The sequence below is a fragment of the Gallus gallus genome, chromosome 27, assembly GCF_016699485.2.
Source record: "Gallus gallus isolate bGalGal1 chromosome 27, bGalGal1.mat.broiler.GRCg7b, whole genome shotgun sequence".
Lineage (NCBI taxonomy): Eukaryota > Metazoa > Chordata > Aves > Galliformes > Phasianidae > Gallus > Gallus gallus.
This window is the reverse complement of record NC_052558.1, coordinates 5,103,914-5,124,005: the sequence shown is the minus strand read 5'-3', so window position 1 is coordinate 5,124,005 and position 20,092 is coordinate 5,103,914. Positions and strand designations below refer to the sequence as shown.

The window sequence follows — 20,092 nt, the reverse complement described above, 5'->3', positions numbered from 1 at the left end:
CACGAGGTGAGGCACACTGCCACACCAGCACCCAGCACTCATGAACACTGCTTTGCTCTCTGCTGTACTTCAGTAGGAATATATCTCAGTAGGAATTCATCTTTTTGCTTCCAAGAGAATCCTGCATTGGACAAAGAAAAGCTTCCTCTGCACTGAACATTTGAGACTTTGCAACTCCCCACAACTGCATTTGCCTTCCCCTGCGGAGGGCATGCAGCTGAGGGCACCTTTTGCTCAGAGCCACGTGGGGCAGTGGAACCTCTGTCCCATTTGGCGCAACTGCACCTTTTGGCAAGCAACACTTGCAAAATATATAATAGGCACTTTTCAAAGTGGGCTACAGGGAGAGATGTGCTGTGACTGTCACCATTGCTGGGGAGGCAGCAGATGGCTCCGGTACATTTGTTCCTGAAAATGTTCCTCCAGCGGCTGCGTTCTGTCTTACCAATCCATGCTCTCCTTGTTTCACACTGTGACACTTTCTGTATTTTGATGCTGTGTGTTGTTACATCTTTTCTGTGCCATTTGCCTCAACCTGCAACAACTTATTTCCACTGTGAAATTTTCCCTGGTGAGACTCTAACCTGGAGCAGAAAGAAGGGACTTTAATTTTTCATCAGCTCTATTCTTGAGTGGTTTGGTTTTGTTTGATTGATTTTTTGTTTTTTGTTTTGTTTTGGGTTGTGGGTCTTTTTGTTGTTGCTGTTGGTTTTTGTTTTGTTTTGTTTTGTTTTTTGACCTGACAAACATGTGAAAGAGCTCGAAACTTGCCAGCAGAGTATCTCTCACTGTTAACAGTCGCAGCTAAACCAGTCAGTCCTGAATGGTTGTTGTCATGCAGCAGTTTCTCCTGGAAGTTGAAGAGGTGGAGAAGCACACAGTTTGAACACGCAGAGCAAAAGACACAAATCAACAGCAATTAGAAAGGTTAAGAGAAAGGGGGTGAAAATGCCAACCAAGCCTCTTTCATGTGTCCAGTCTGTTTACATTCTGAACCAGAATAATGCTAATCTGAGTCACTGTTGGCATTAATGAAGTTTGCACCTCTGGGTGAGCGATTTAATTTATCTCAGCAAGCCAGAACTCATTATAGCAGTTCATAAATGCTATCAGATGAAAGTAGCATCCTTCAGCAACCTCGGGGATTAAAGCAAGGAGGCATTCAACTAGCAAGGCTGTTGCTGGAAAGACTGCAGTTGGAGCACGTGTGCTACAGTTGGAGGAGACGTAATACCTCGATGATTGCTGCAAATTCACCTGTACCAAGGGGGTGACCTGGGGCTCCCTTCACACTCCTGTGGAAGTGAGCAGCCCCATTCCCAGTGCGCTGACCAAATAATGGTACTCTGGTGGGAGCACAGCATGTGGATGCACTAAGCCTGTAATTTTAAGACTATAACTGTTGGTATTGACACAGCTGCAAGGCTGGAGCGCAGAAGGATCCTCATACTGCTGGCTGTCTGCAGAGCCTGCAGCAGAGGACACAGAAGGGTGTTGCTCTGTGCACTTCTGGGAAGGCATCTTGCATGGACCTGGTGCTTCCTCAGCCTCTGCAGTGCATGGAGCAGCCACAGCTCGGTGCAGAAAGCAATACCGCTGTGCTGTGAGCATTCTCTCAACCTGCTGTCACTCTGTGGATTGAAGTGATATTCACCCAGCCTTGGTTAGTGCTTGTCGATTGCCTCCATTGTCTCCATGATCAAAACAGCAGCATGGGAGTGGTGGCTGTGAGTGGCAGGTTCATCTGGGGGGTGGGAGCAGATTTATTCCACCTACTGTGCCGCTGTCACATCTCCCTGTCCCTGGGATGAAGGCATGAACGCAATCCAGCAGGCACAGCACTGCCAACAAGAACAATGAGGCTGAGGGATCGCATCTGTAGCTGCTGCTTTGTGCATCCCAATGCACAGCAGGCACCAGTGAAGGGAAGCAGAACAGAGGCAGGAGGAGCCTCTGGGTGTCCCTACATACTCAGATAAATGCATCAGTGTCAGCAGTTCCAGGATGGCAAAACATACAGCCCAGAAAATGTCACGTTGGGTTCCAACATCCTATTGGGTCTGCTTGCAGCCTCCAGCCTCTTTCCTAGACCAGGGGGTGTGGAGAAACATAGGGAGATGATCTGCACTGATCAGGACCCTGGCAGAAACAGAAAACCTCTGCTGTGAGCTCTTCACCTATGGCTGGACTTGCAGATGACTTCCATGGGGTCTCCAGTGTGCTCACTCTGAGAGGAATGGTTTTGGCCCCCTAATCCTGGTGCCATCGCTGCAGGGTTCCTACTGATTGCATTATCTCCTGTGTGGTTCCTGCATCTGTGAGAGCAAAGGAGAGGGATTTTTAGAGCCCTGTGTGAAAAGAAGGTGAGGTAGAACAAAGAGGCATTCCCACCCTGCTCACCTGCTACCAGGGGCAAGGGGAGGCAGAGGGAGGCTTTTGGAAAGTTCAGGGTGATGTGCAGGACTACTGAAACACTCACCATTTGGCAGGAATGTGAAGGGAACAGCTTCCTACATGCCCAGTGCCAGTCCCCAGCTGTAAACTGCAAATCAGTGCAGAGCTTTACAGCCAGCTCCTGCAAACAGAACAGTGAATGCCCAGAGCTCCCCCACTACATCTGCAGTTTACATCACACACAGTGGTTAGGCTACTGTAGCTGAAAACAACATTAACTAAGTAAGATTTGCAGGGAAAACATGATTGAACCAAGCTGATAAAGGAAAGATTGACTCATAAGCACAAAAGAGACAAAGGCAGCAAAGCCCACACCAGGCAGATGTGTCTTTATGCAAAAATGTCTTTATCTGCTTTACAGCTGCACACAACTAGAGCAGCTTAGCAGAAGAGGAGCCTGTCTCCCAAACCCCTGTGACTTCATCCAGCACGGAGTTTCTTGGAGGCTTCTCCTTATCTCATGCACCTCCATAGGTTTGTAAGAGCTTTCCCCTGGACAGTGTTTTTCATCCACCATGGGTGTCTTGACAACAGCAAAATTAAATTTCTGGGAGGATAAACGCTATAAAAGCTTCCAAGAAGAACACAAGAAGAGCAGTGAGAAGCAGGATTGTGCTTTGATCCTTTCTTCCTAACTTTGAGCACAAGAGATGCTCAACCACTATAAAGTCACATCTGTGTTCCTCAGAGCCAAGCAATAGCAAACAAGAATGTAAATGTCCAAGCTGCTCTGAGGTCCTGGTGTGCAAACAGGCCACAAGCTTCTTCCTTGCTGTCACTGCAGCCATCCAAACACCCATAAATATGCCATACAGCAGAACCAGATGATTTGCAGCCTGCTCCAGACCTCTGATCGTTTTCCTGCCTTTGTGCTCTGCTTCCTGAGGAGCCTCATCCTGCTGCCCCCCCCAGCCCCACATGGCCCCGTGGCCACATCCATGCAGAACTTCTCCTGGCTTCTGTCAGCAGCTGCCTGAGGAGCTGGATGGCTGTTACAAACAAAGCCCCTGGAACTGCTGGGGTTTGTTCATCTGCCATCAGGCCAAAACCTTACATCAAATGCTGTCAGCAGGGTTGGGAGTGCCCTGCCCAAAGCAGGCCTTGTGCCCAGTTTTGCTTGTTTAGGGAACTCTGGACGGCACTGGAGCAACACTGAGACTTTAACGTGCGTGTTTCTGTTATCCTTGGGATGGACTTTGTTTTCCTCTTTTTGGGGTGGATGTTTCTCTTTGTCAGTGGCTGCTTGACTTGCAGGTTTGAGCCTTTACCCTTGAGCTGCAGTGTGTTGGGAGCATAAGGATGTTCTCCCCTGACTATTGCGGAGAGGCTCTGACTGCACACGGCACAAACCTGCACTGCAGCAGTAAGCTGGGGAGCCAGGCAAGGATCTGAACAGCATTTCACAGAGTTGGTTGCTGCCTGCTGACAGATGCTTCACGAGCAGGAGGAGGGGTCAAATACATGGATCCATCCACGCATGCAGCCGCATTTATTTGTCTGCAGTCGGAGGAGGACTCCTCCCTCTTGTCTAGGAGGCAGCCCGTGCCTCCCGTCCAGCGCCCAAAGCCACCTCAGAGTTATGAGATCTGTTTACAGAACGGCCCTGAAAGTGACCTCGGTTATTTATGATAAACTGTAGCAGTACTCATCGAGGCGACTACCCACCAAAGCAGCCATTCCAAACGTGGCTCCAGAAAGATGCACTTTGTTTGCTTGAAAGAAAACATTTAACAGAAAGGAAGGGAAAAATAAGGTCGCTGCTGAGGAGGCAGGCAGGGAGCTGAGCCGAGGCTAATCCGGAGCTGCGGCTGCCGCAGCTCGAGGACGCAGTGAGGATTTAATCCCCGCACCGCAGCGGCTGCACGGGCGTGGCTGGGACTTTGCTATCGACCCTGTCCGCCGCACCGAGAGGGGTCGGGGTTGTGGCAGCAGCGGCAGCAGCAAAGGGCGGGGGAAGCGAATCTAGGCTGTAATAACGGGCTGCGAGAAGGCTGCTGGCACCGGGGCCGGCGCCGGGACCGCGGGGACCACCTCGCCATCCCAGCCGCAGCTCCGCCCCCGCTCCCGGCCCGCCCTCCCGGCCTCGCCCCGCTCTCTGCCTTTTCCCCGCCCGCCGCCACTGCCCCTTCTTCGCGGTCGCCGTCGTTTCGTTTCGCTTCGCCATGTCCTCCGAGCCGGCCCCGGTTGCCGAAGCAACCCCTCCCGAGCAGTCCCTCGAGCCACCGGTTAAGGCGGCGAGCAGCGGGGAGGCCCCGGAGCATCGGGCGCTGGTTCTGACGGGTTTCGGTGGCTACGAGAAGGTGAAGGTGCAGACGCGGCGGAGCGGCAGCCCCGGTCCCGGGGAGCTCTCGGTGCGCGTCCGTGCGTGCGGCCTCAACTTCGCCGACGTGATGATGCGGCAGGGGCTGTACGACCGCTTGCCGTCTCTACCCTTCTGCCCCGGCATGGAGTGCGCCGGTACCGTGTGCACCGTGGGCGAGGAGGTCCGCGACCGCCAGGTGAGCGGTGACCCGGTTCGGGTTCGCACCCGGTGCCCGCTGCGCTGTGGCCGCCCCTCCCCAATGCCGGCAATGGGCGCTACGGGCCCACGCGAATAGGATGGGAAGCTCCCGTTTCACGGCCCCGTCCCATTCCGGGCCGCGGGCTCGAGGTGGGGCTGTGCTTGGCTCCATTCTAGCTGCTTTCGGATCCAACCCTCCCCTTATCAAAATCCTGTGTGGGGCGGTGATAGCGTCCCTGATATCTGTCCTCGTGGGGAAAAGGCTGGAGATCTTTTGCATGTATGAAATGTTCTTATCACTTGGTAGGACAAAGGGCTGAAGCATGACTGTGTTGTTTCTGCTTGCCTGCGATTCCATCTGGGCTACGTGAATGGTGAAAGAAACAGCTCCAGCTTTCACAGAGGTGCTGAGCTGTGGGTAGCAGCAGGCTGGGTGCTGGGGGTGCTGGGGGTGCTGGGGTTGGTGACCTGGGAGCCTCTGGCTGCTGCATTTCTAAAAAGCCCCAGCACAGAACAGCTCTGAGTGTCCCAGAGCTTTGGCTCCCATGGCCGTCAAGGTACACAACCATCGAAATGGTCTCCTAAAACCTTCTTTGTTAAGGATGATTTTCTCCCTTCCAGGAAAATGACTTGGTTTATTCAAATGTAAATGTCCAGCCTGCAAAATGTGAAGCATTTCTTCTAGCTACCTCTCATCTGTCATCTGCTCTCTGATATGGCTGTTTGGTGGTTTCCTTCCTATTGCACATGGAGCAGCTGCTTCTTGATGCCCCATGCACTGGGCATGGCCCCCACTGTGCTGGTGGGTCGCATGGTCCAGTTGTGCTAAGAGCAAAGAATTCTGCACATCTTAAGCTCATTTCACACCTCCTTGTTGTCCGTTTGGTTTTAGGTTGGTGATAAGGTGATGATCCTGGCTAGGACTGGGCTCTGGCAAGAAGTTGTGAATGTGCCTGCTGTGCATACATTCCTGATGCCCGAGGGAATGAGCTTTGAGGAAGCAGCCGCTCTTCCTGTCAACTACATCACTGCCTACATGATCCTGTTTGACTTTGGCAACCTGAGACCCAACCAGAGTGTCCTCATCCACATGGCTGCAGGTAAGTTAATTCTTGCTGAGGTTTCTTGTCTCAACATGCAGCTTCTTTGCAGGGGCATGGGTAAGGCAGCACATAGAGGTGCTAGACCAGCAAAATGTCACCTGCAAACCCATTTCCCAGTAGCCTCGGTCAATCTTCCCCAGCACGTACTCAGCCTATCCCAGACAAAACCCGTGTCCCAAACTCCCATGTTTGCTTTTAAGTCATTCTTCCTGCTGGTTTCTAGGTGGTGTGGGAACTGCTGCCATCCAACTGTGCAAGACTGTAGAAAATGTCACCATTTTTGGCACTGCATCTGCCTCCAAGCATGATTCACTCAAGGAGAGTGGAGTCGCCCACCCCATTGACTACAGGACGATGGATTATGTGGAAGAGGTCCGGAAAATCTCTCCCAAAGGTACGGTGTTGTGGAAGACTTCTACAGTGACCCTTCCCTTCTTTCATGTGCAAAGACTTGTAGCTGCTCTCTATTCTCTCCAGGTGTTGACATTGTCATGGATCCCCTGGGCGGATCTGATACATCCAAAGCATTTCACCTGCTGAAGCCAATGGGTAAAGTCATCACTTACGGTGAGTGTTGGCACCACGTCCCACCCCCAGCTTAGGTGTGGATCAATGCAAGTGTATACTGTTCTGCACCTGGGTGAGTGGCCAGGAGGAAGTGCTGTGGTTGCTAGCTGCTGCATGTGTTTTAGTTCTGCAACTTTTGTGAAGATTTTAGGATGTTTTGTCTGGATAAGGCACTGAGGGGAGTAAGACGTGTACCTTGCCCCCACGGCTGTGGTCACAGGTTCCAGTGCTCTTCCTTCCCGTGGTGAGATTTCTCCTCAAGCCCCAGTGCCTGCATGGGAAACAGTAATGTCCCCATGGAGGAACCCTGGCATGGCTACTTTGTCCAGGCTGCCTTAATGCATAGGACTAATAGAGCCTTGTTTTTTTTCTAGAGGATGTGTGGGTGATGAGATTTGAGGCTGCTGAATACTTCTCTCTCCATTACCCAGCTCTAAAACACTGCGATTTTGTCCCTGGAGACAAAGCCCTTATACAGCCTCCAGTGGGATTCCAGACTCTTGCAGCAGAGTGCTGCCTCTGTCCCAGCCATTGCAAGCAGTGTGTGGTTTCCCTGGCAAAGGCTGCCAGTAGGAGAGGGGGAGTGCTGCTGTTCCACCAGCCCTGCTGTCACTTGCAACCCCCCTCTTGCCTCTGCTAGGGCTTCAGCTCAGCTGCACTACTACTGCCTTCCTAAGAGAGGAGTTCTATGTTTTTGCACTATATTCATGCTGATGCTCCAGATCCTGTTGCATGTGGTGCATGCTGTCTCTCTGTGCTGACTCCAGCTCATCCAAGGCTTTGTCTTCTTCTTAGGGGTAGCAAACCTGATCACTGGGCAGAAGAAGAACCTCATGACCATGGCTAAAACTTGGTGGAACCAGTTCAGCATCAATGCCATACAGCTTCTACACCATAACAAGGCTGTGTGTGGGTACGATCTTGGAAATATGGATGAAGAATACGAACTTATCACAGGTGTTGTACTCAAGCTGATTAACCTGTACAATGAAGGAAAGATCAAGCCCAAAATAGACTCTGTATGGTCCTTTGATCAGGTGAGTCTGAACTAGCATGTAGGTGGACAGAAAGCCCTGAGAGATTTCTGCGCAGGGAGCTCTGTTTCAGAGTGAGCACCTTGTTCACAGGGGCTGAACAATTCTAAGAGCAATTGGTTCTTAAAGAGTTGGTTGTATGAGAACTGTTGAATCATGGCCTGAACCTCTGATTGACCACCTGAGGTGAGCACTGAGTCAGCCATGGGAGGAGAGATGAAGGCAATCCACCTGTGTGACTGGAAGGAGTGGAGCCAGGCTCCACCTCTCCTCAACCCCATTTAAGGGCTGACTGCCACTGAGGAAGGATCTCTCTCTGGAGATTGCTCCTCTTGGAGTCTTTTTGGCAAGCCCGGGACACGGGTAAGCTTTCCATTCATCTCTGATTATCTCTTTCTAATGTGATAATCTTTCTAGCCTAACATCTGTATACTTATTGACCCTACAGTTGGTGCGCTTTTTCCTTTTAAGATATTGAAGTGGTTGGGCTCTTGTGCTCCAGTGCACAGAGCTGCACAATGCCAGACCACATCCCTGTGGGATGGGGCAAGTGCTCAGTGCACCTGTGGAGGGACTGGGGTGTGGGTGAGGCTGGAGGTGGCAAAAAACAAACAAACAAACAAAAACAAACACCTAACAAAGTAGAAGTTGGGGGTTGAGATAGAAACAATATAAGACAGAAGAGGAGAATAACAACAGTGATGATAATCATGTAGTGTGCATCACTTGCTTTGTAAATACATAAAACAGCTGCTTCCCACCTGCCAACTGATGCCCACCAGTCCTTGAGCAGCTCACCCAGCCTTGACCAACTCCTCTCAGTTTTATGTTTTGTGGTGTTGTTGATGTTGGGGTTTTTTTTTGTTTGTTTGTTTTTGCCTGATGACATATGGTTTGGAATATCCCTTTGACCAGCTGGGGTAAGCTGTCCTGGTTCTGTCCCCTCCTGGCTCCTTGTGCTTCCCACAGCCCCTTGCTGCCAGGACAGTACAAGAAGCTGAAATGTCCTTGGCTCTGTATGGCACTACTCTAGAACAGCTAAACCATCACTGTTTATCACATTGTTTTTCTCCCAAAGCTAAAACCTAGCCATGCACTATGAGTAAAAAACCAGCTGTCCCGGCTGAAACCAGGACAGTGGCCTCCATGACAGAAGGGGGCTGTGACAGAGAAGCAGAATGTGGGAAGAGAAGCTGCAGCTCTTCCAGCAGCTCTGCCATGCTCCATGTTGTCCAAGCAGAGTCAGTTTATTATATTAGTATTTGCTGGGGTAGGGGTTATTGCAGAGGAGGAAAGGTCTTGAGGATCAGTTGGTATTAGTACCTGAGATCTGATCTGATATAAATGCGTAAGGGTTTAGGCTTAAGGCTCTTCAAATGGTTGCAGCCCAGCTCTGTCCAAAATGCATCTGTGAAGAGGCATCTGAAGGCTCAGCCCTCATCTGGGCTGCAGAGAGAGCTGCTACAGGGAGAGCTGCCTCCTGCATGCCCCTGGCTCTGGGTGGACTAAAGAGGGCCCGGGGGGGTTCTGGCTGTGCTGTGGGGTGGCTGTGGGTAATTTCATGAGATTCCCACTGTTTCCAGGTGGCGGATGCCATGAAGCACATGCAAGAGAAGAAGAATGTTGGAAAGGTCATCCTGGTTCCTGAGGCACCCAAGGAAGAATCCAAAAAGGCGGAGAACTAAGGAGGAGAGAGATGTGTGCAGATTGTGAATTCATGGTTTAACTTGCTGCTCTCTTTGGGGCCTGGAAATGGACAGATCAGTAGCTTGCATTATTACCAGTATAAGAACATTGTGGTGAAAGCTCAGATGAAGTTTGCATGCTCTTGCTGTGACTGACCCTCTGCAGATATGCCTTCTGCCCTAGCTCTCTGTTTTGAAGCCTGGTTATTTTGTACGTTTTTCTAATCCCTTGTTTCCTTACTGGAGTTCTCAACTTAATGTTATTTTTTTTTTTTTCTGGCAGCGTAGCTGCAACTTTGAGGCTGTTGATGCTTAAAAGCTGCGCAGACTGTCACCATGAAGATGTAAAATGCTATGCTGCCAGGCATCTCCACAGATACCCAGCCCATGCTGGAACACTTTCACTGTCACCTTTGAGAAGCATGTTCAGCAGGAGAAGGGGCCAGGCTGAGAATACTTCTTAATAGCCAGAGGAACAGCATGGCTGCCTCAGTTTAATTCTAGCCCTGGCTGCTCCTCTGTTCACACTAATCATGCTTTCTTCCCTCTGCTTTCACAGGCCTCTAACACCAGTAAGATAATAACAGATCACGTTGTCTTTGCCTTATAAATAACCATCCTGGCGTTCTGGAGTCCATAGGGTATTGCATTTAATTTGTAGTCACTTCTCTGTGTGGTGTATAAGGAACCTGGCAGGCTGTGCTGCTCTCTGTGAGTACAGAAGAAAAGTTTTCAGTTGAGTAACTTGATGTTGTTCAGTTATTGATTTCAAACTGTCAAGGGAGATCTAAACTGTGTCTGATTGTTAGAGACAATGAGAACTGAACTGTGCCTCAGATGACTGGAACTCCAATGATGTTGGATCTATGCTTCATTAATGTTGGGCTTCAAGTTGATATTGTTAAGACAAAACTTCACCCTTGACTTTGTATTTCCAAGAGCTGCAGTGTTGAATCAGACTTCAGCAAGATGGGACCAAATAAGCCTGTTTTTGCTTGCTTTGTGCTGTGTTCTGTGTGCTGAGGAGACATTGCAAAGCAGCCTGCAAGAACAATCCTGCCAGCCTGCTTTGTGGGGCTCTGGGTTCCATGTATAACAAATGACCTGATGGCAGCTGTCATTGAATTATCAGCATAGGTGGCGAAATGTCCAGCTCTGCTGAGCCTCTTGGCATGAGTATCTGGAACAGTTCCAGTCAGGCTTTCTGTTCCTTTCTAGTGAGCTCTCAGACTAGGCTCTCTCACCTCATGGTCAGTGCTGCAGTGGGGCTTCACACTTCTTCCCCTGGAGCTGCAAGTGTTGGCACTCTGCCAGCCCCCTTCCAGCACTGAGGCTTTAAGAAATGCCTAGGGTGCTCTTTCTGGGCTAGAACTTAGTTTCTCTTCCTCTTTTCTATCTTAATTGTGTTTGGAAACAGGACTGTGCAGACACCCAAACCTAGTTCTGTGAGGACTTTCCCTTCTTGCTCCACCTGGCTTCCAGCCCTGGGTGACCACACTGTGGTGTGTGCTTGCTTTAGCAGTTTGAGGCTTCATCGTGGTTTATAGATGCTGCAGTGCTTTAGGCTTCCTTTGGGATTTTAAAAGGTAAACCTGAGGGCATCAAGAAGCACTGCCTGTTGTGGGTGAGGTCAGGCTGCACAAGCAAACTTTGGCTGCTTGGAGTCCTGTCTGTCCTGACTCCAAAGAGGGAAGGGGATGCTTGAGCAAGTGGACCCATTGGTGAAGCCCCTCATCTGCTGGAGAACAAACACTATTGGGGGGGGGGAGAGACCTAGGCAGATTAAGTGTATGAGTTCTTCCTTTCTGTTCCCAGACCAGTGCTGCTAGCATCAGTTCAGCTTGAATTTCAGATGCTTAGTTCTGGTGCCTATTAAAATGCATGGGCAGATACTCCAGAGGACTTACTCTGCCTGGCTTTAACACAGTCCCATTACCTATGGCCCTAGAGAAGGGCTGGAGTCTAGGCATAGACACCCATTGTTCCATCTGTTGCACATGTGAACACCACCACCACCAATATGGTCACGTGAAATTCAGAAGCACAACTTCTGCCATCTCTGAATCCAAAATCTTGCTGTTTCTCCTTTCAACCTGCCCCTGTCTTGTTAATTTAGATTAAATCCAACAGTGTCTAATGCAGCTTTACCAAATCTGACAACAGAATGGCTGTCTAAGCTGCTGCAATGGAAAGTCTCCTTTGTGGAACCTGACTTCACCATGATGAAAGAGCAGAATGCTCAAATGGCATACCATGCCACACATCTTCAGGTTCTGCAGTTGTAAAAGGGAAATCTATCCAATTGTTTTACCATAACATCCTTTCCTTGCTTTACTGTCAGCCAAGAGCATGCTCAGTGCCTTACTTGGATGGCCTTGGATTAGGCAGCACAGCAAGGTTTTCACTGCCCAGGCCCTCCTCATGGAATGTAGAAGAGGAGTGGGAGTTCTGCAGCGTGCTGCAGGGCCCCTCTGCCTTGCTGCCTTACGATACCATAGCATAGCATCTTGGTGCCTTCTTTTGCATGTCTGTAAGGACTAGGAAGTCACTGGAGCCTCTTCCATTCTGGCCTTTCAAAGTACTGCCAAAAACATTATCATTCTTGCTCTATTTTGTGAATGCTATTGTTGTAGTTTGACTTAGTGTGAATATGGCTTTCTCTTTGCAAGTGTCATGGGCTGTGTATGGCTCTCTTGGACATCTGTGCTCCTGCAGCCAAAAGAGCTGCCTTATTGCTGCCGCTTTATTACAGCTCTTCCTCCCAGGGTGAAAGTTTAGCTCAGAGCTGGTCCTCAAGTGTGGCTTTATCAGCTGTTCTGCCTTGGCTCCCTGGAAATAATCAGGGCTCCCTGTGCTCTTAGGGGAGCTGCTCATGTATTTGCTACTTGCATGTACCTGAAAGCCTTATCAGGGTGTGATTACTAATCAATCGCTACAGCTTTCTGTTAGAGCTGAGCACTGTTTTTATGTCCCTCAGTATCAATCGTGTTTTCTACAGACAGGCCGGGGTTAATGCTCTGTTCTAGTTTTGTTTTAGTAGTCCTTATTTTTACTTCTTTAATGGATAAACATTTTATGGATCAATAACCTATGTAAAACAATTTCAAGTGTCTTAACGAATTAAAGTTAACCAGCACATTTGTACACTTAAGGACCAAAGCAAAACAAACAAAAGAATCATTCCATTCAGTGTTGCTTAACTACTTAGGGCAAAGTCATACTGTCAAGGAAATGGGAAATGCCTGTTCTTAAATTGTGTGTGCCATTACTGCAATCAGAAGTGCAATTTAGTGTTGATTTACACTGTCTGATCCAAAGTTTATGCTATGAGGAGAGATGGCCAGCTGAAAAGCATGAGTAATCAGAAGGTAAGTGTAGGAGAGGCTCCTCTAGCCCTGGTGGGGATGCCTGTCCTAGCGCTACTCTAATGTCATTGCTATAGCTGCATTCCCAGACTGATACTTTTAGGCTTGGGCAAAATGCAACCTCTTTGCGATCACAAGCAACTTTTGTCACCTCTGACTCCTCAGTTTCTCTCTAGTTCATCTGTGTTGCATGCCAACTGTAGGAATAGGAAGGAAAGCAGCCTCAGTTTGCTGAAGGGAACATGACACCCTAAGTGTTCGGGCTAGGGAGGAGTTTAGCTGTGTATTTCATTTTTTTTTTCCACCTGTATTAGACTAAAATTGAGAGATCAGTGACAAGACAAAGGCAGTGTGAGCCTCAGGCTTTAATCAGCACAGAATGTTGGCCACTTGCAGCTGTGCAGCTGCTGTCAGGCAAAGTGTGAAAGCACTATTTTTGCCTAATGAAGTCTCTTCTGTATGAAACCCTGGTGATGGCAAAGTGACTGGCAAGTAGTACATGAGCATGATGTGAAATGCATTAGACTGAGCCTCTTACAGCATATGGTCTGATCTGTACTGTCTGAGTTATGTTGATGTGCAAATATGTGATATGAGTGATGCTCACCCTACAGGCACTTGGAAGATCTTTGTTTAAAAATGTATTCTGCTTTGTATAATCAAGTGAGACAGAAAACAAGTGTGCCAATGCTGTTTACAGGGCTATAATGTGTAATGCTCCTCCATCTAATGTTTCCATATGCCTTATGTGTTTAAAATGTTAATTAAAGCATAAGAAAACCCTCGGTGTGCTGCTCAATATTCTGCCAGTCCCTGGGGCCCCTGTATTGCTTCAAAAGGCAGTGAAAGGGTTGGATGTATTCAGTTTACAAATCCCAACAACTTTCCAAGGCTGAAGAGCTGCCTCAGCTCTCAAGGATAACTGTTAGTCTCAAGCACTGCATTACTCTTGCAATACTATATTTTGGAGGGAAGTTACAGTGGTTGTTTTTGTTTGCAAAGCACTTAGCTGGTCTCTGCACTTTAGTTTGTGTTGGGGTGTCCCTGTAGACAGCTGAGATTGAAACGGGGTCCCAGAGTGACAGTAAGACAAAGTGTGAGCAATCACTACAAAGAATGTGGAGATAAATCTTGTTTATTTGTGTTTTTGCACCTGCAGCCTGTCTATGCCCGATATTCTCAGGAGGCAGCTGTTCAGAGCTGAAATTCATTGCTGCTCTCCAACCAAGCATAAACTTTCCTGCTGTCCCCAGAGCAGGTGTTGGGGAGGGGCTATAGCTTATGGCTGTCAGCTTGAGGACTGAAATGTCTACATAAACATCTGAAATTGATGATAGCTCAGCTCTTGCCCAGGCTGTGGGGGTGGCTGAGCCCGAGCCTGCCTGTAGTGGCCAGAGGAAACAGACTTCCAGAAGTTGTGTTGGGCTAAAAGCAAGCTCCTGCACAGGCTTGGTTTAATGGCACTTTGTTGAAAATCATGCCAGGGCTCAGACTGGATCTGGTGGTGAAACAAGCTGCTACTTAACTGGCTGATGAGAAGTTGAGTAAGAGCTAGAGGTTTGGGGAAGCTCAGCTGCAATCTGGGAGATAGAGGGGCTGCTGTTGCTAACGTATAGACTTCTGGCTACCTCAGGACACAATTCACTCCTTGGGCAGGCACCTGCTTTTTTTCCTGAGCTGTAGTTTTGTCAACAGGGAAGGAAAGTGAAGTGAAGGCACAGGATGTGAATGCTCAGGTGCAGAGTCTCACTCAATGCCCAACTTCTTCAGGACAGTACAAACCTCATGGAGATAGTGGGCATCTGGATAGCCATTCCTGTAGGGCAGAGAGGGAAGCAATGTAAATCCTGTTGATAGTGCTAAAAACTATTGAGGGGGCAGCAGCTTATTTTTGCCCTGTCCCTTCAGCAGAAGGTGAGGGTAGAAGTCCTGCTCCCTGGGAGCTTCAAGGAGCTGCCAGCTGCTGCTGCCTAACGTCACAGCTTGCACTCAGAGCTGACTGCAGAGCTGGCACAGGAAAACCAGGAAAGTTCTAAGTGAAGAGGGATCAGAATACTTGGCCATGGAGGGGGTTTACAGGTGTGGGTGAGTAAGGGCTTTATCCTACTTGAAATGTGCCATGGCTGGTCTGCCACATCGTAGCTGCCCTGGGAAAGGAAGCAAAGGGTGGCACCAGCTACGTCTGTGTGGGAGTCTGCAGTAGCACCCATTCCAAGGTCTGCTGCACTGAGACCAATGTTTTTCTGTCTGCAATTGCTATGAAAAACCTGAAGGTGTGGTACTAACTGGATCATACCTGGCTTTGCCTCCATCCAAGGAGGTTTTGTGTGGGATAGGGCCCCATGTCACTCTTTCTTCTCCGTTGTAGGACTTGACTTGAAATGTCAGCCCTTCCTCAAATGCTTTCTTCAGCAGAATTGCTGTCTTCTGCCCTTCCCTGTTGTCAGGCAGGAACGCTAAGAAACATCCCCCTTTGTAAGGCACTCCTGGATGGGGATGACCGACCTTAGAAAAGAAGAAAGCACATTAAACAATCACCTGAGTGCATAATCTCAGCTCTGGCAGTTCTGGCTTCTGAGATGCTATCCAGCTTGAAAGCAGACTGTTGTTGTGCCCATGAGCTGCTAGATGCTTTGAACTAACACTGAAGCTCACACACACTTCAAAAGCAGCAAGCAGCTCCCAAACCTTGTGTAGAGTGCTATTCCATGGGGCAAAACCTCTGCTGCTTTGTATATGGGGCATGGAGCTGTACCTGCCCTAATTCACCTGTCCTCCCATAGCCCCAGTCACACTCACAGAATCCACTGCCCAGCATCCATCAGGATAGGCAGTCCCTTCTGGTGGAGTACCTACCCCTTGAATGCCATTGGGGATGGTGTAGGTAATTTGGAGTGTCAGGTCTCGGAAGTAGCCAGGCAAGCTCTGAGACAAAGAGGAAATCTTGAGAGTCCCTGAGATCTTGCAGCCTGGGGCAACCAAGGAGGAACCGCAGCAAGCTGGCTGATCTGCAAAACATGACCTGCACAAGGCATGACCACAGGGGGTCTGACATGTGACACATAAGTCCTGGCAAGCATCACATCGGCCCAGAGGAGTCTTGCAGCTTTCTTGTTCAAGGCTGGTGTCTTTTGTCTGCAGTGCTGGGAGGTCAGGCTCCTCCTGAACACTGTTCCTGCCAGAACTGTTACTTTCCTGGGACCTGGGCTCAGCTGCAGGTGACTGTTCGGCTGCAGTCTGGGGTGAATCAGGAGCCGTACTCTTGTGCAGCCAGGTGGGCAGGGAGTGAGGAGCATCATCAGCTGTGAGGACTGGTGACTGCAGCTGTCCCATGGCATCATTATGGCTTCCTCTGCTCTTGTCCTTCACAAACTGGAACCTGTCTGGCAAAACCTGCTTTAGCCGTGCAATGTCAGGCTCTCCCAGCATCATTTTGGTCTTCAGCTGTTCCTTGGACTCCCTCGGAGCAGCAGGACTGAGGTTTTCCTTTATGCTAGGGCTGAGAAGGCTGCTTCTTACCTGCACAGCCCCAGGATCTACGCAGTCATTGGCCTCCTCTTGTCCCAGTGCTTGTGGGAACCTCCAAATACTGGGGGATCTGTTTTCATCAGCCTCTAGCTGCTGGAAAGTACTTAGAACCTCTGGATGCACTGTTTTATTTCTAATGTCCAGGTGCTGCAGGTCCATCTGCAGGGACTCCAGGCTGTTGGGAAGAGCTGCATCCAGCATGGTGTCCTGGCTTCTGCTTGGCTGGGCAGCACTTGGGTACCCTGCACTTAAAGTTCTCTCTGATCCTGGAGACAAGGATGAAGATTTCAGGGCATGGAGCCTCCTGGAAGAAAACAGATGGAAGGCCTCAGTCACTCCTGGCAGCATGTCTTTGGGACAGACAAGACAGAGCTTATATTTGTCTTTCCTGAGCCCAACCTGGAGAGAACCTCCTTGCAAGAGGCTGCACAGTTCACACAGGGCATCGTCATCTGGCCCATCTACAGCAAGCTCTGAGTAGCTCATACTCTGACACACAAGGTCAGGACACTTCTGCACAAGATTTTCCACCTTCCATTTAGCTTGGAGAAGCTTGCTCCTGTCTGCTGCCTGCAATGTGAGCACAGTGCTGTCCCCAGTGGAACGCTCTGAGATCTCCACAACTCTGCCCCTGCACAATTCATCAATAGCAGAGCGATAGGCATACTTCAGATAAGACCACTGCAGAGAGTCCAAGCTCATTTCTTCACTCACTCTATTGTCTCCACTGGCTGCCCTGTCAGTGTCTTGGGGCTTGCTGCTTTCCTTTGGCAGGGAAAAGCTGCTGGAGCGTCGCAGCATAAACCTGGATTCAGAAGGTTTGGAGTCTAAAGAAGTCCTTGTCGTGTCAAAGAGACTTAGAGACTGAAAGGTACTAGACGTGCCGGTAAGGGAATGGTGTTTGGTGGGATCTGAGCCTTTCAAGTCCCCAGCATGCTTCAAAGTGCCATTTTCTTTGCTCCCAAAAGGAGACAGACTCCTCTGTCTTGCAAGCCTAGCCCCTCCTTTCACATGGCCCCATTCTTTGGGGTCCTGCTGAGACTCTGCTGCTGACTCTGAAACCACATCCACTGTAGAGATATGAGGCTGGTATGGCTGTGCTAGTGTTGTTGGGTCACTGGGACCCAGAGCATGTGTCTCTGAGAAATGATTTCCAGAAAGCTGCGCCTGCCCCACTGGAGGAGAGTCCTGATTTGCTGAAAGGCACTGAGACATGCTAGTTTTCAGAGCACTGAAGTTGGCAGCCAACTTGTACTCAGCTTTCAGCTCTGGCTTGCCTGGGCTCAGCTTTAGAGGCAAGGTGTCCACAGGAACTTTGGGCTTGTCCAGTGCAGTCTCCGTAGTGCAGGAAGTTGCTGGCTGCGAGGGTGGGAAGCTACTGAACATGCCAGCCATCTGTGGGGCACCACTTCTGGTGCTGAAATGTTGAACATACTGCTTGGCCTGGGAGACATCAACAAGGTTTCCAATAAGGTAAAGCTGCCTCCCATCTTCATGGCAGAGCAACCGGGGATACAGCTCCTGCAGCTCCTGTGTCAGAGCCCTGAGTGCCTGGTTGTTCAGTCCTCCCTTGGAGAGCTTCTCCTTGCGCAAGCTCACTTCCAGCTGCTGGTAGAGGTGCTGTAGGGCCAGGCGGGACTGTTGCAAAGTGTCCATGTCCCCAGAAGTACCTGGAGATGGTTGGAGGTACAGTATGGTTATGTCATTGCTGCTAACGTCCACCACATCTACATGATGCTGGCAAAGTATACCTTGGTACTCAGAAGCACAGAACCTCTGTATGTACAAGTAAATGTCTGAGTCCATGACCAGGGAAAAGTCCTCCAGCTGTTCCACAGCTTCCCCATCCACTGGGCTCTGAGGTGATGGGCCATCAGCTGCCTTGTCACACACTTGGTCCCATGGTGGCAGCTTTACTGCCTTTGATGCTGATCCAGCAGAGTCAGGCTTTTGCTGGTAATCATACATTATGGTGTTTTTGGCCGAATGGTTGGATCTTGAAGGCAGGCTCTCTCCAGTGGGTTGGCTTTTGAGGTTCAGGCTGGCCAGCAGATCTCTGCTGAAGGCCTGCAGCTCAGTGAATGTTCCCTTGACTCTGCAAAGTGTGCTCCTATAGTCGAAGTCGAACTGCACACTGCTGTAGCCCTTCTGCAAGTTCTTCAGGAGCGTTTCACCAGCAGGAAGCTTACCATAGTCAACCATCATGTAAACACGTAAGAAGATCTGCAGGTAGAGACCAAAGGAGTGAGAATGCATGGACCAAAAATAAGGCCCCTCCAAGGCACAGGGTGGAGGTGAATACACTTGACTCTTACCAGAGCCCTCTATGATATTGTGACAGGAAAGTAACCTGCTCAGAGGGAGAATAACACAGGCAGGACTGAAAGATTCAGCCAGCCTAAGTGACTTTTTGACCTTGTATCCATAGTCAATGGCTTTGTGCAAACAAGGAATGCAAAGGGCAAACCACATAGATGCAGACCCACTTCTACAAGCTGGGAGCTCTGCAAACAGCCCAAACCCACTCTCCTTTCTGCGTTTGAAATGCAGTTACCCTCTTGTTCTCTCAGTGCTCCTTTTGGCACCACAGGTTAGTGGCAAGGTCTCTAGTGCCCAGTCAACTGCCACACCCTCATTTTCAGTGCTCGGATGTGAAGAGAAGACACATGGAAGAAGATATATGAAATCTCCAGTGCCTCCTAGACACCAGCACGTCTGTCTCCTAAGCCCTCCTGGAAGGGAGAAAGCAAAAATACACTGTGCATGTCCAGCTAGTGACATAGCATCCAGCTAATGGCAGAGCCAAGGCATTAGCAGAATCACCTCTGTGCCACCAGATGGAGAAGGGACAAACACTCCTCCCTTGAGTCTGACTATTCTTCCTTGCTTTGGCAGCCATAAATACCAACTGACTGACTGCAAAGTCTGCTTCGCTGTTGCTGTATTATTAGTGTGAAATATATATGTATCCTCATTTGAATATGAATAAAAATGAAATCTAATTAAAATTAAAAGAAGGAGCAAGCTCTCCCTTCCTGAACATGTCTGCCAGGAACAAAGCCTGTCTGGCAGCCAGCTGGGGCTGTCACAGTGATGTGCATCGCCTGTGTGGGCAGTTCTGCCTCGCCCTACCTCATCAGGGCTCAGCTTCACTATGTGCGTCTTCACCTCCAGGGGGTATTTCTTCCCTTCGATGCACAGCACGTGGTTCTTCACCTTCAAGATACGCTGGGCCACTGTGTGGGGAAAAACAACAGGCACCAGCATGGCCCCGGCAGGCCGAGGAGCAACACTCCCATGTGATTGGGGCAGGGGATAACGGGGTGACACTCGGGCAGAGCCCCAGGGCCCAGTCATTACCTGCCGGTGCCTCAAAGGTGATGAGGGCGCAGGCCGGGGAGCCAGGCAGCACCTGCACATCGGTGATCTCCCCACCGCCGTTGCGGGAACGCAGGAAGTGGATGGTCAGCTTGTCGGCCACCCTGTCGGGGGGCAGGTCGCTGGGGATGCCCCACACCTGCACCGTGCAGCCGGCCATGCCTACAGGGACGGGGCGGCAGATGGGCCGGGCCAAGCACGAGGCCAGGGCAAGGCCCTACAGCGGCCTACCTGCGGCCCCGGGCAGGGCTTGCTCGGACCTCACCGCCCTCAGCGGGCCGGGCCGCTCCACAGCGGGCCCGTTTCCCCGCTCCTCCTAAGACCCGGTTCTGCCCGCCCCCCGGCCCCAGCGCCGCGCAGCGCCGCAGCCCCGCGTCGCTACCCGCGGCCCCGAGGCCCCGCCGCTACGGCCGGGAAACGAAAGCGAAACCAGGCGGCCCTCCCCGCCCAGCCGGCACCTCCCCCTTCCCCACCGCGC

General features: G+C 50.3%; 2 protein-coding genes across 4 annotated transcripts; one reads left to right on the top strand and one right to left on the bottom strand.

The window, feature by feature from the left end:
* The first annotated feature begins 4,575 nt into the window (after window positions 1-4,575).
* VAT1 (vesicle amine transport 1) lies at window positions 4,576-13,490 on the top strand. 2 transcript variants are annotated; one of them, XM_046904501.1, is made up of 7 exons: window positions 4,576-4,952; window positions 5,847-6,054; window positions 6,281-6,451; window positions 6,535-6,624; window positions 7,420-7,661; window positions 9,242-9,367; window positions 9,632-13,490. In XM_046904501.1, exons 1-6 carry the CDS (start codon window positions 4,617-4,619, stop codon window positions 9,341-9,343), a joined length of 1,149 nt encoding a protein of 382 aa, XP_046760457.1. In that variant the 5' UTR covers window positions 4,576-4,616; the 3' UTR covers window positions 9,344-9,367; window positions 9,632-13,490. The 2 variants fall into 2 exon arrangements, with proteins under 2 accessions (XP_046760457.1, XP_418130.2); XM_418130.7 differs by having other exon boundaries at window positions 9,242-13,490.
* Window positions 13,491-13,827: 337 nt separating this feature from the next.
* LOC121106446 lies at window positions 13,828-20,039 on the bottom strand. 2 transcript variants are annotated; one of them, XM_025144020.3, is made up of 6 exons: window positions 19,597-20,039; window positions 19,369-19,472; window positions 17,988-18,459; window positions 15,565-17,906; window positions 15,005-15,213; window positions 13,828-14,524 (listed from the first exon to the last, which is right to left on the bottom strand). In XM_025144020.3, the coding sequence occupies exons 1-6, from the start codon at window positions 19,772-19,774 to the stop codon at window positions 14,455-14,457; spliced, it is 3,375 nt and encodes a 1,124-aa protein (XP_024999788.2). In that variant the 5' UTR covers window positions 19,775-20,039; the 3' UTR covers window positions 13,828-14,454. The 2 variants fall into 2 exon arrangements, with proteins under 2 accessions (XP_024999788.2, XP_040509307.1); XM_040653373.2 differs by having other exon boundaries at window positions 15,565-18,459.
* Window positions 20,040-20,092: the final 53 nt, after the last annotated feature.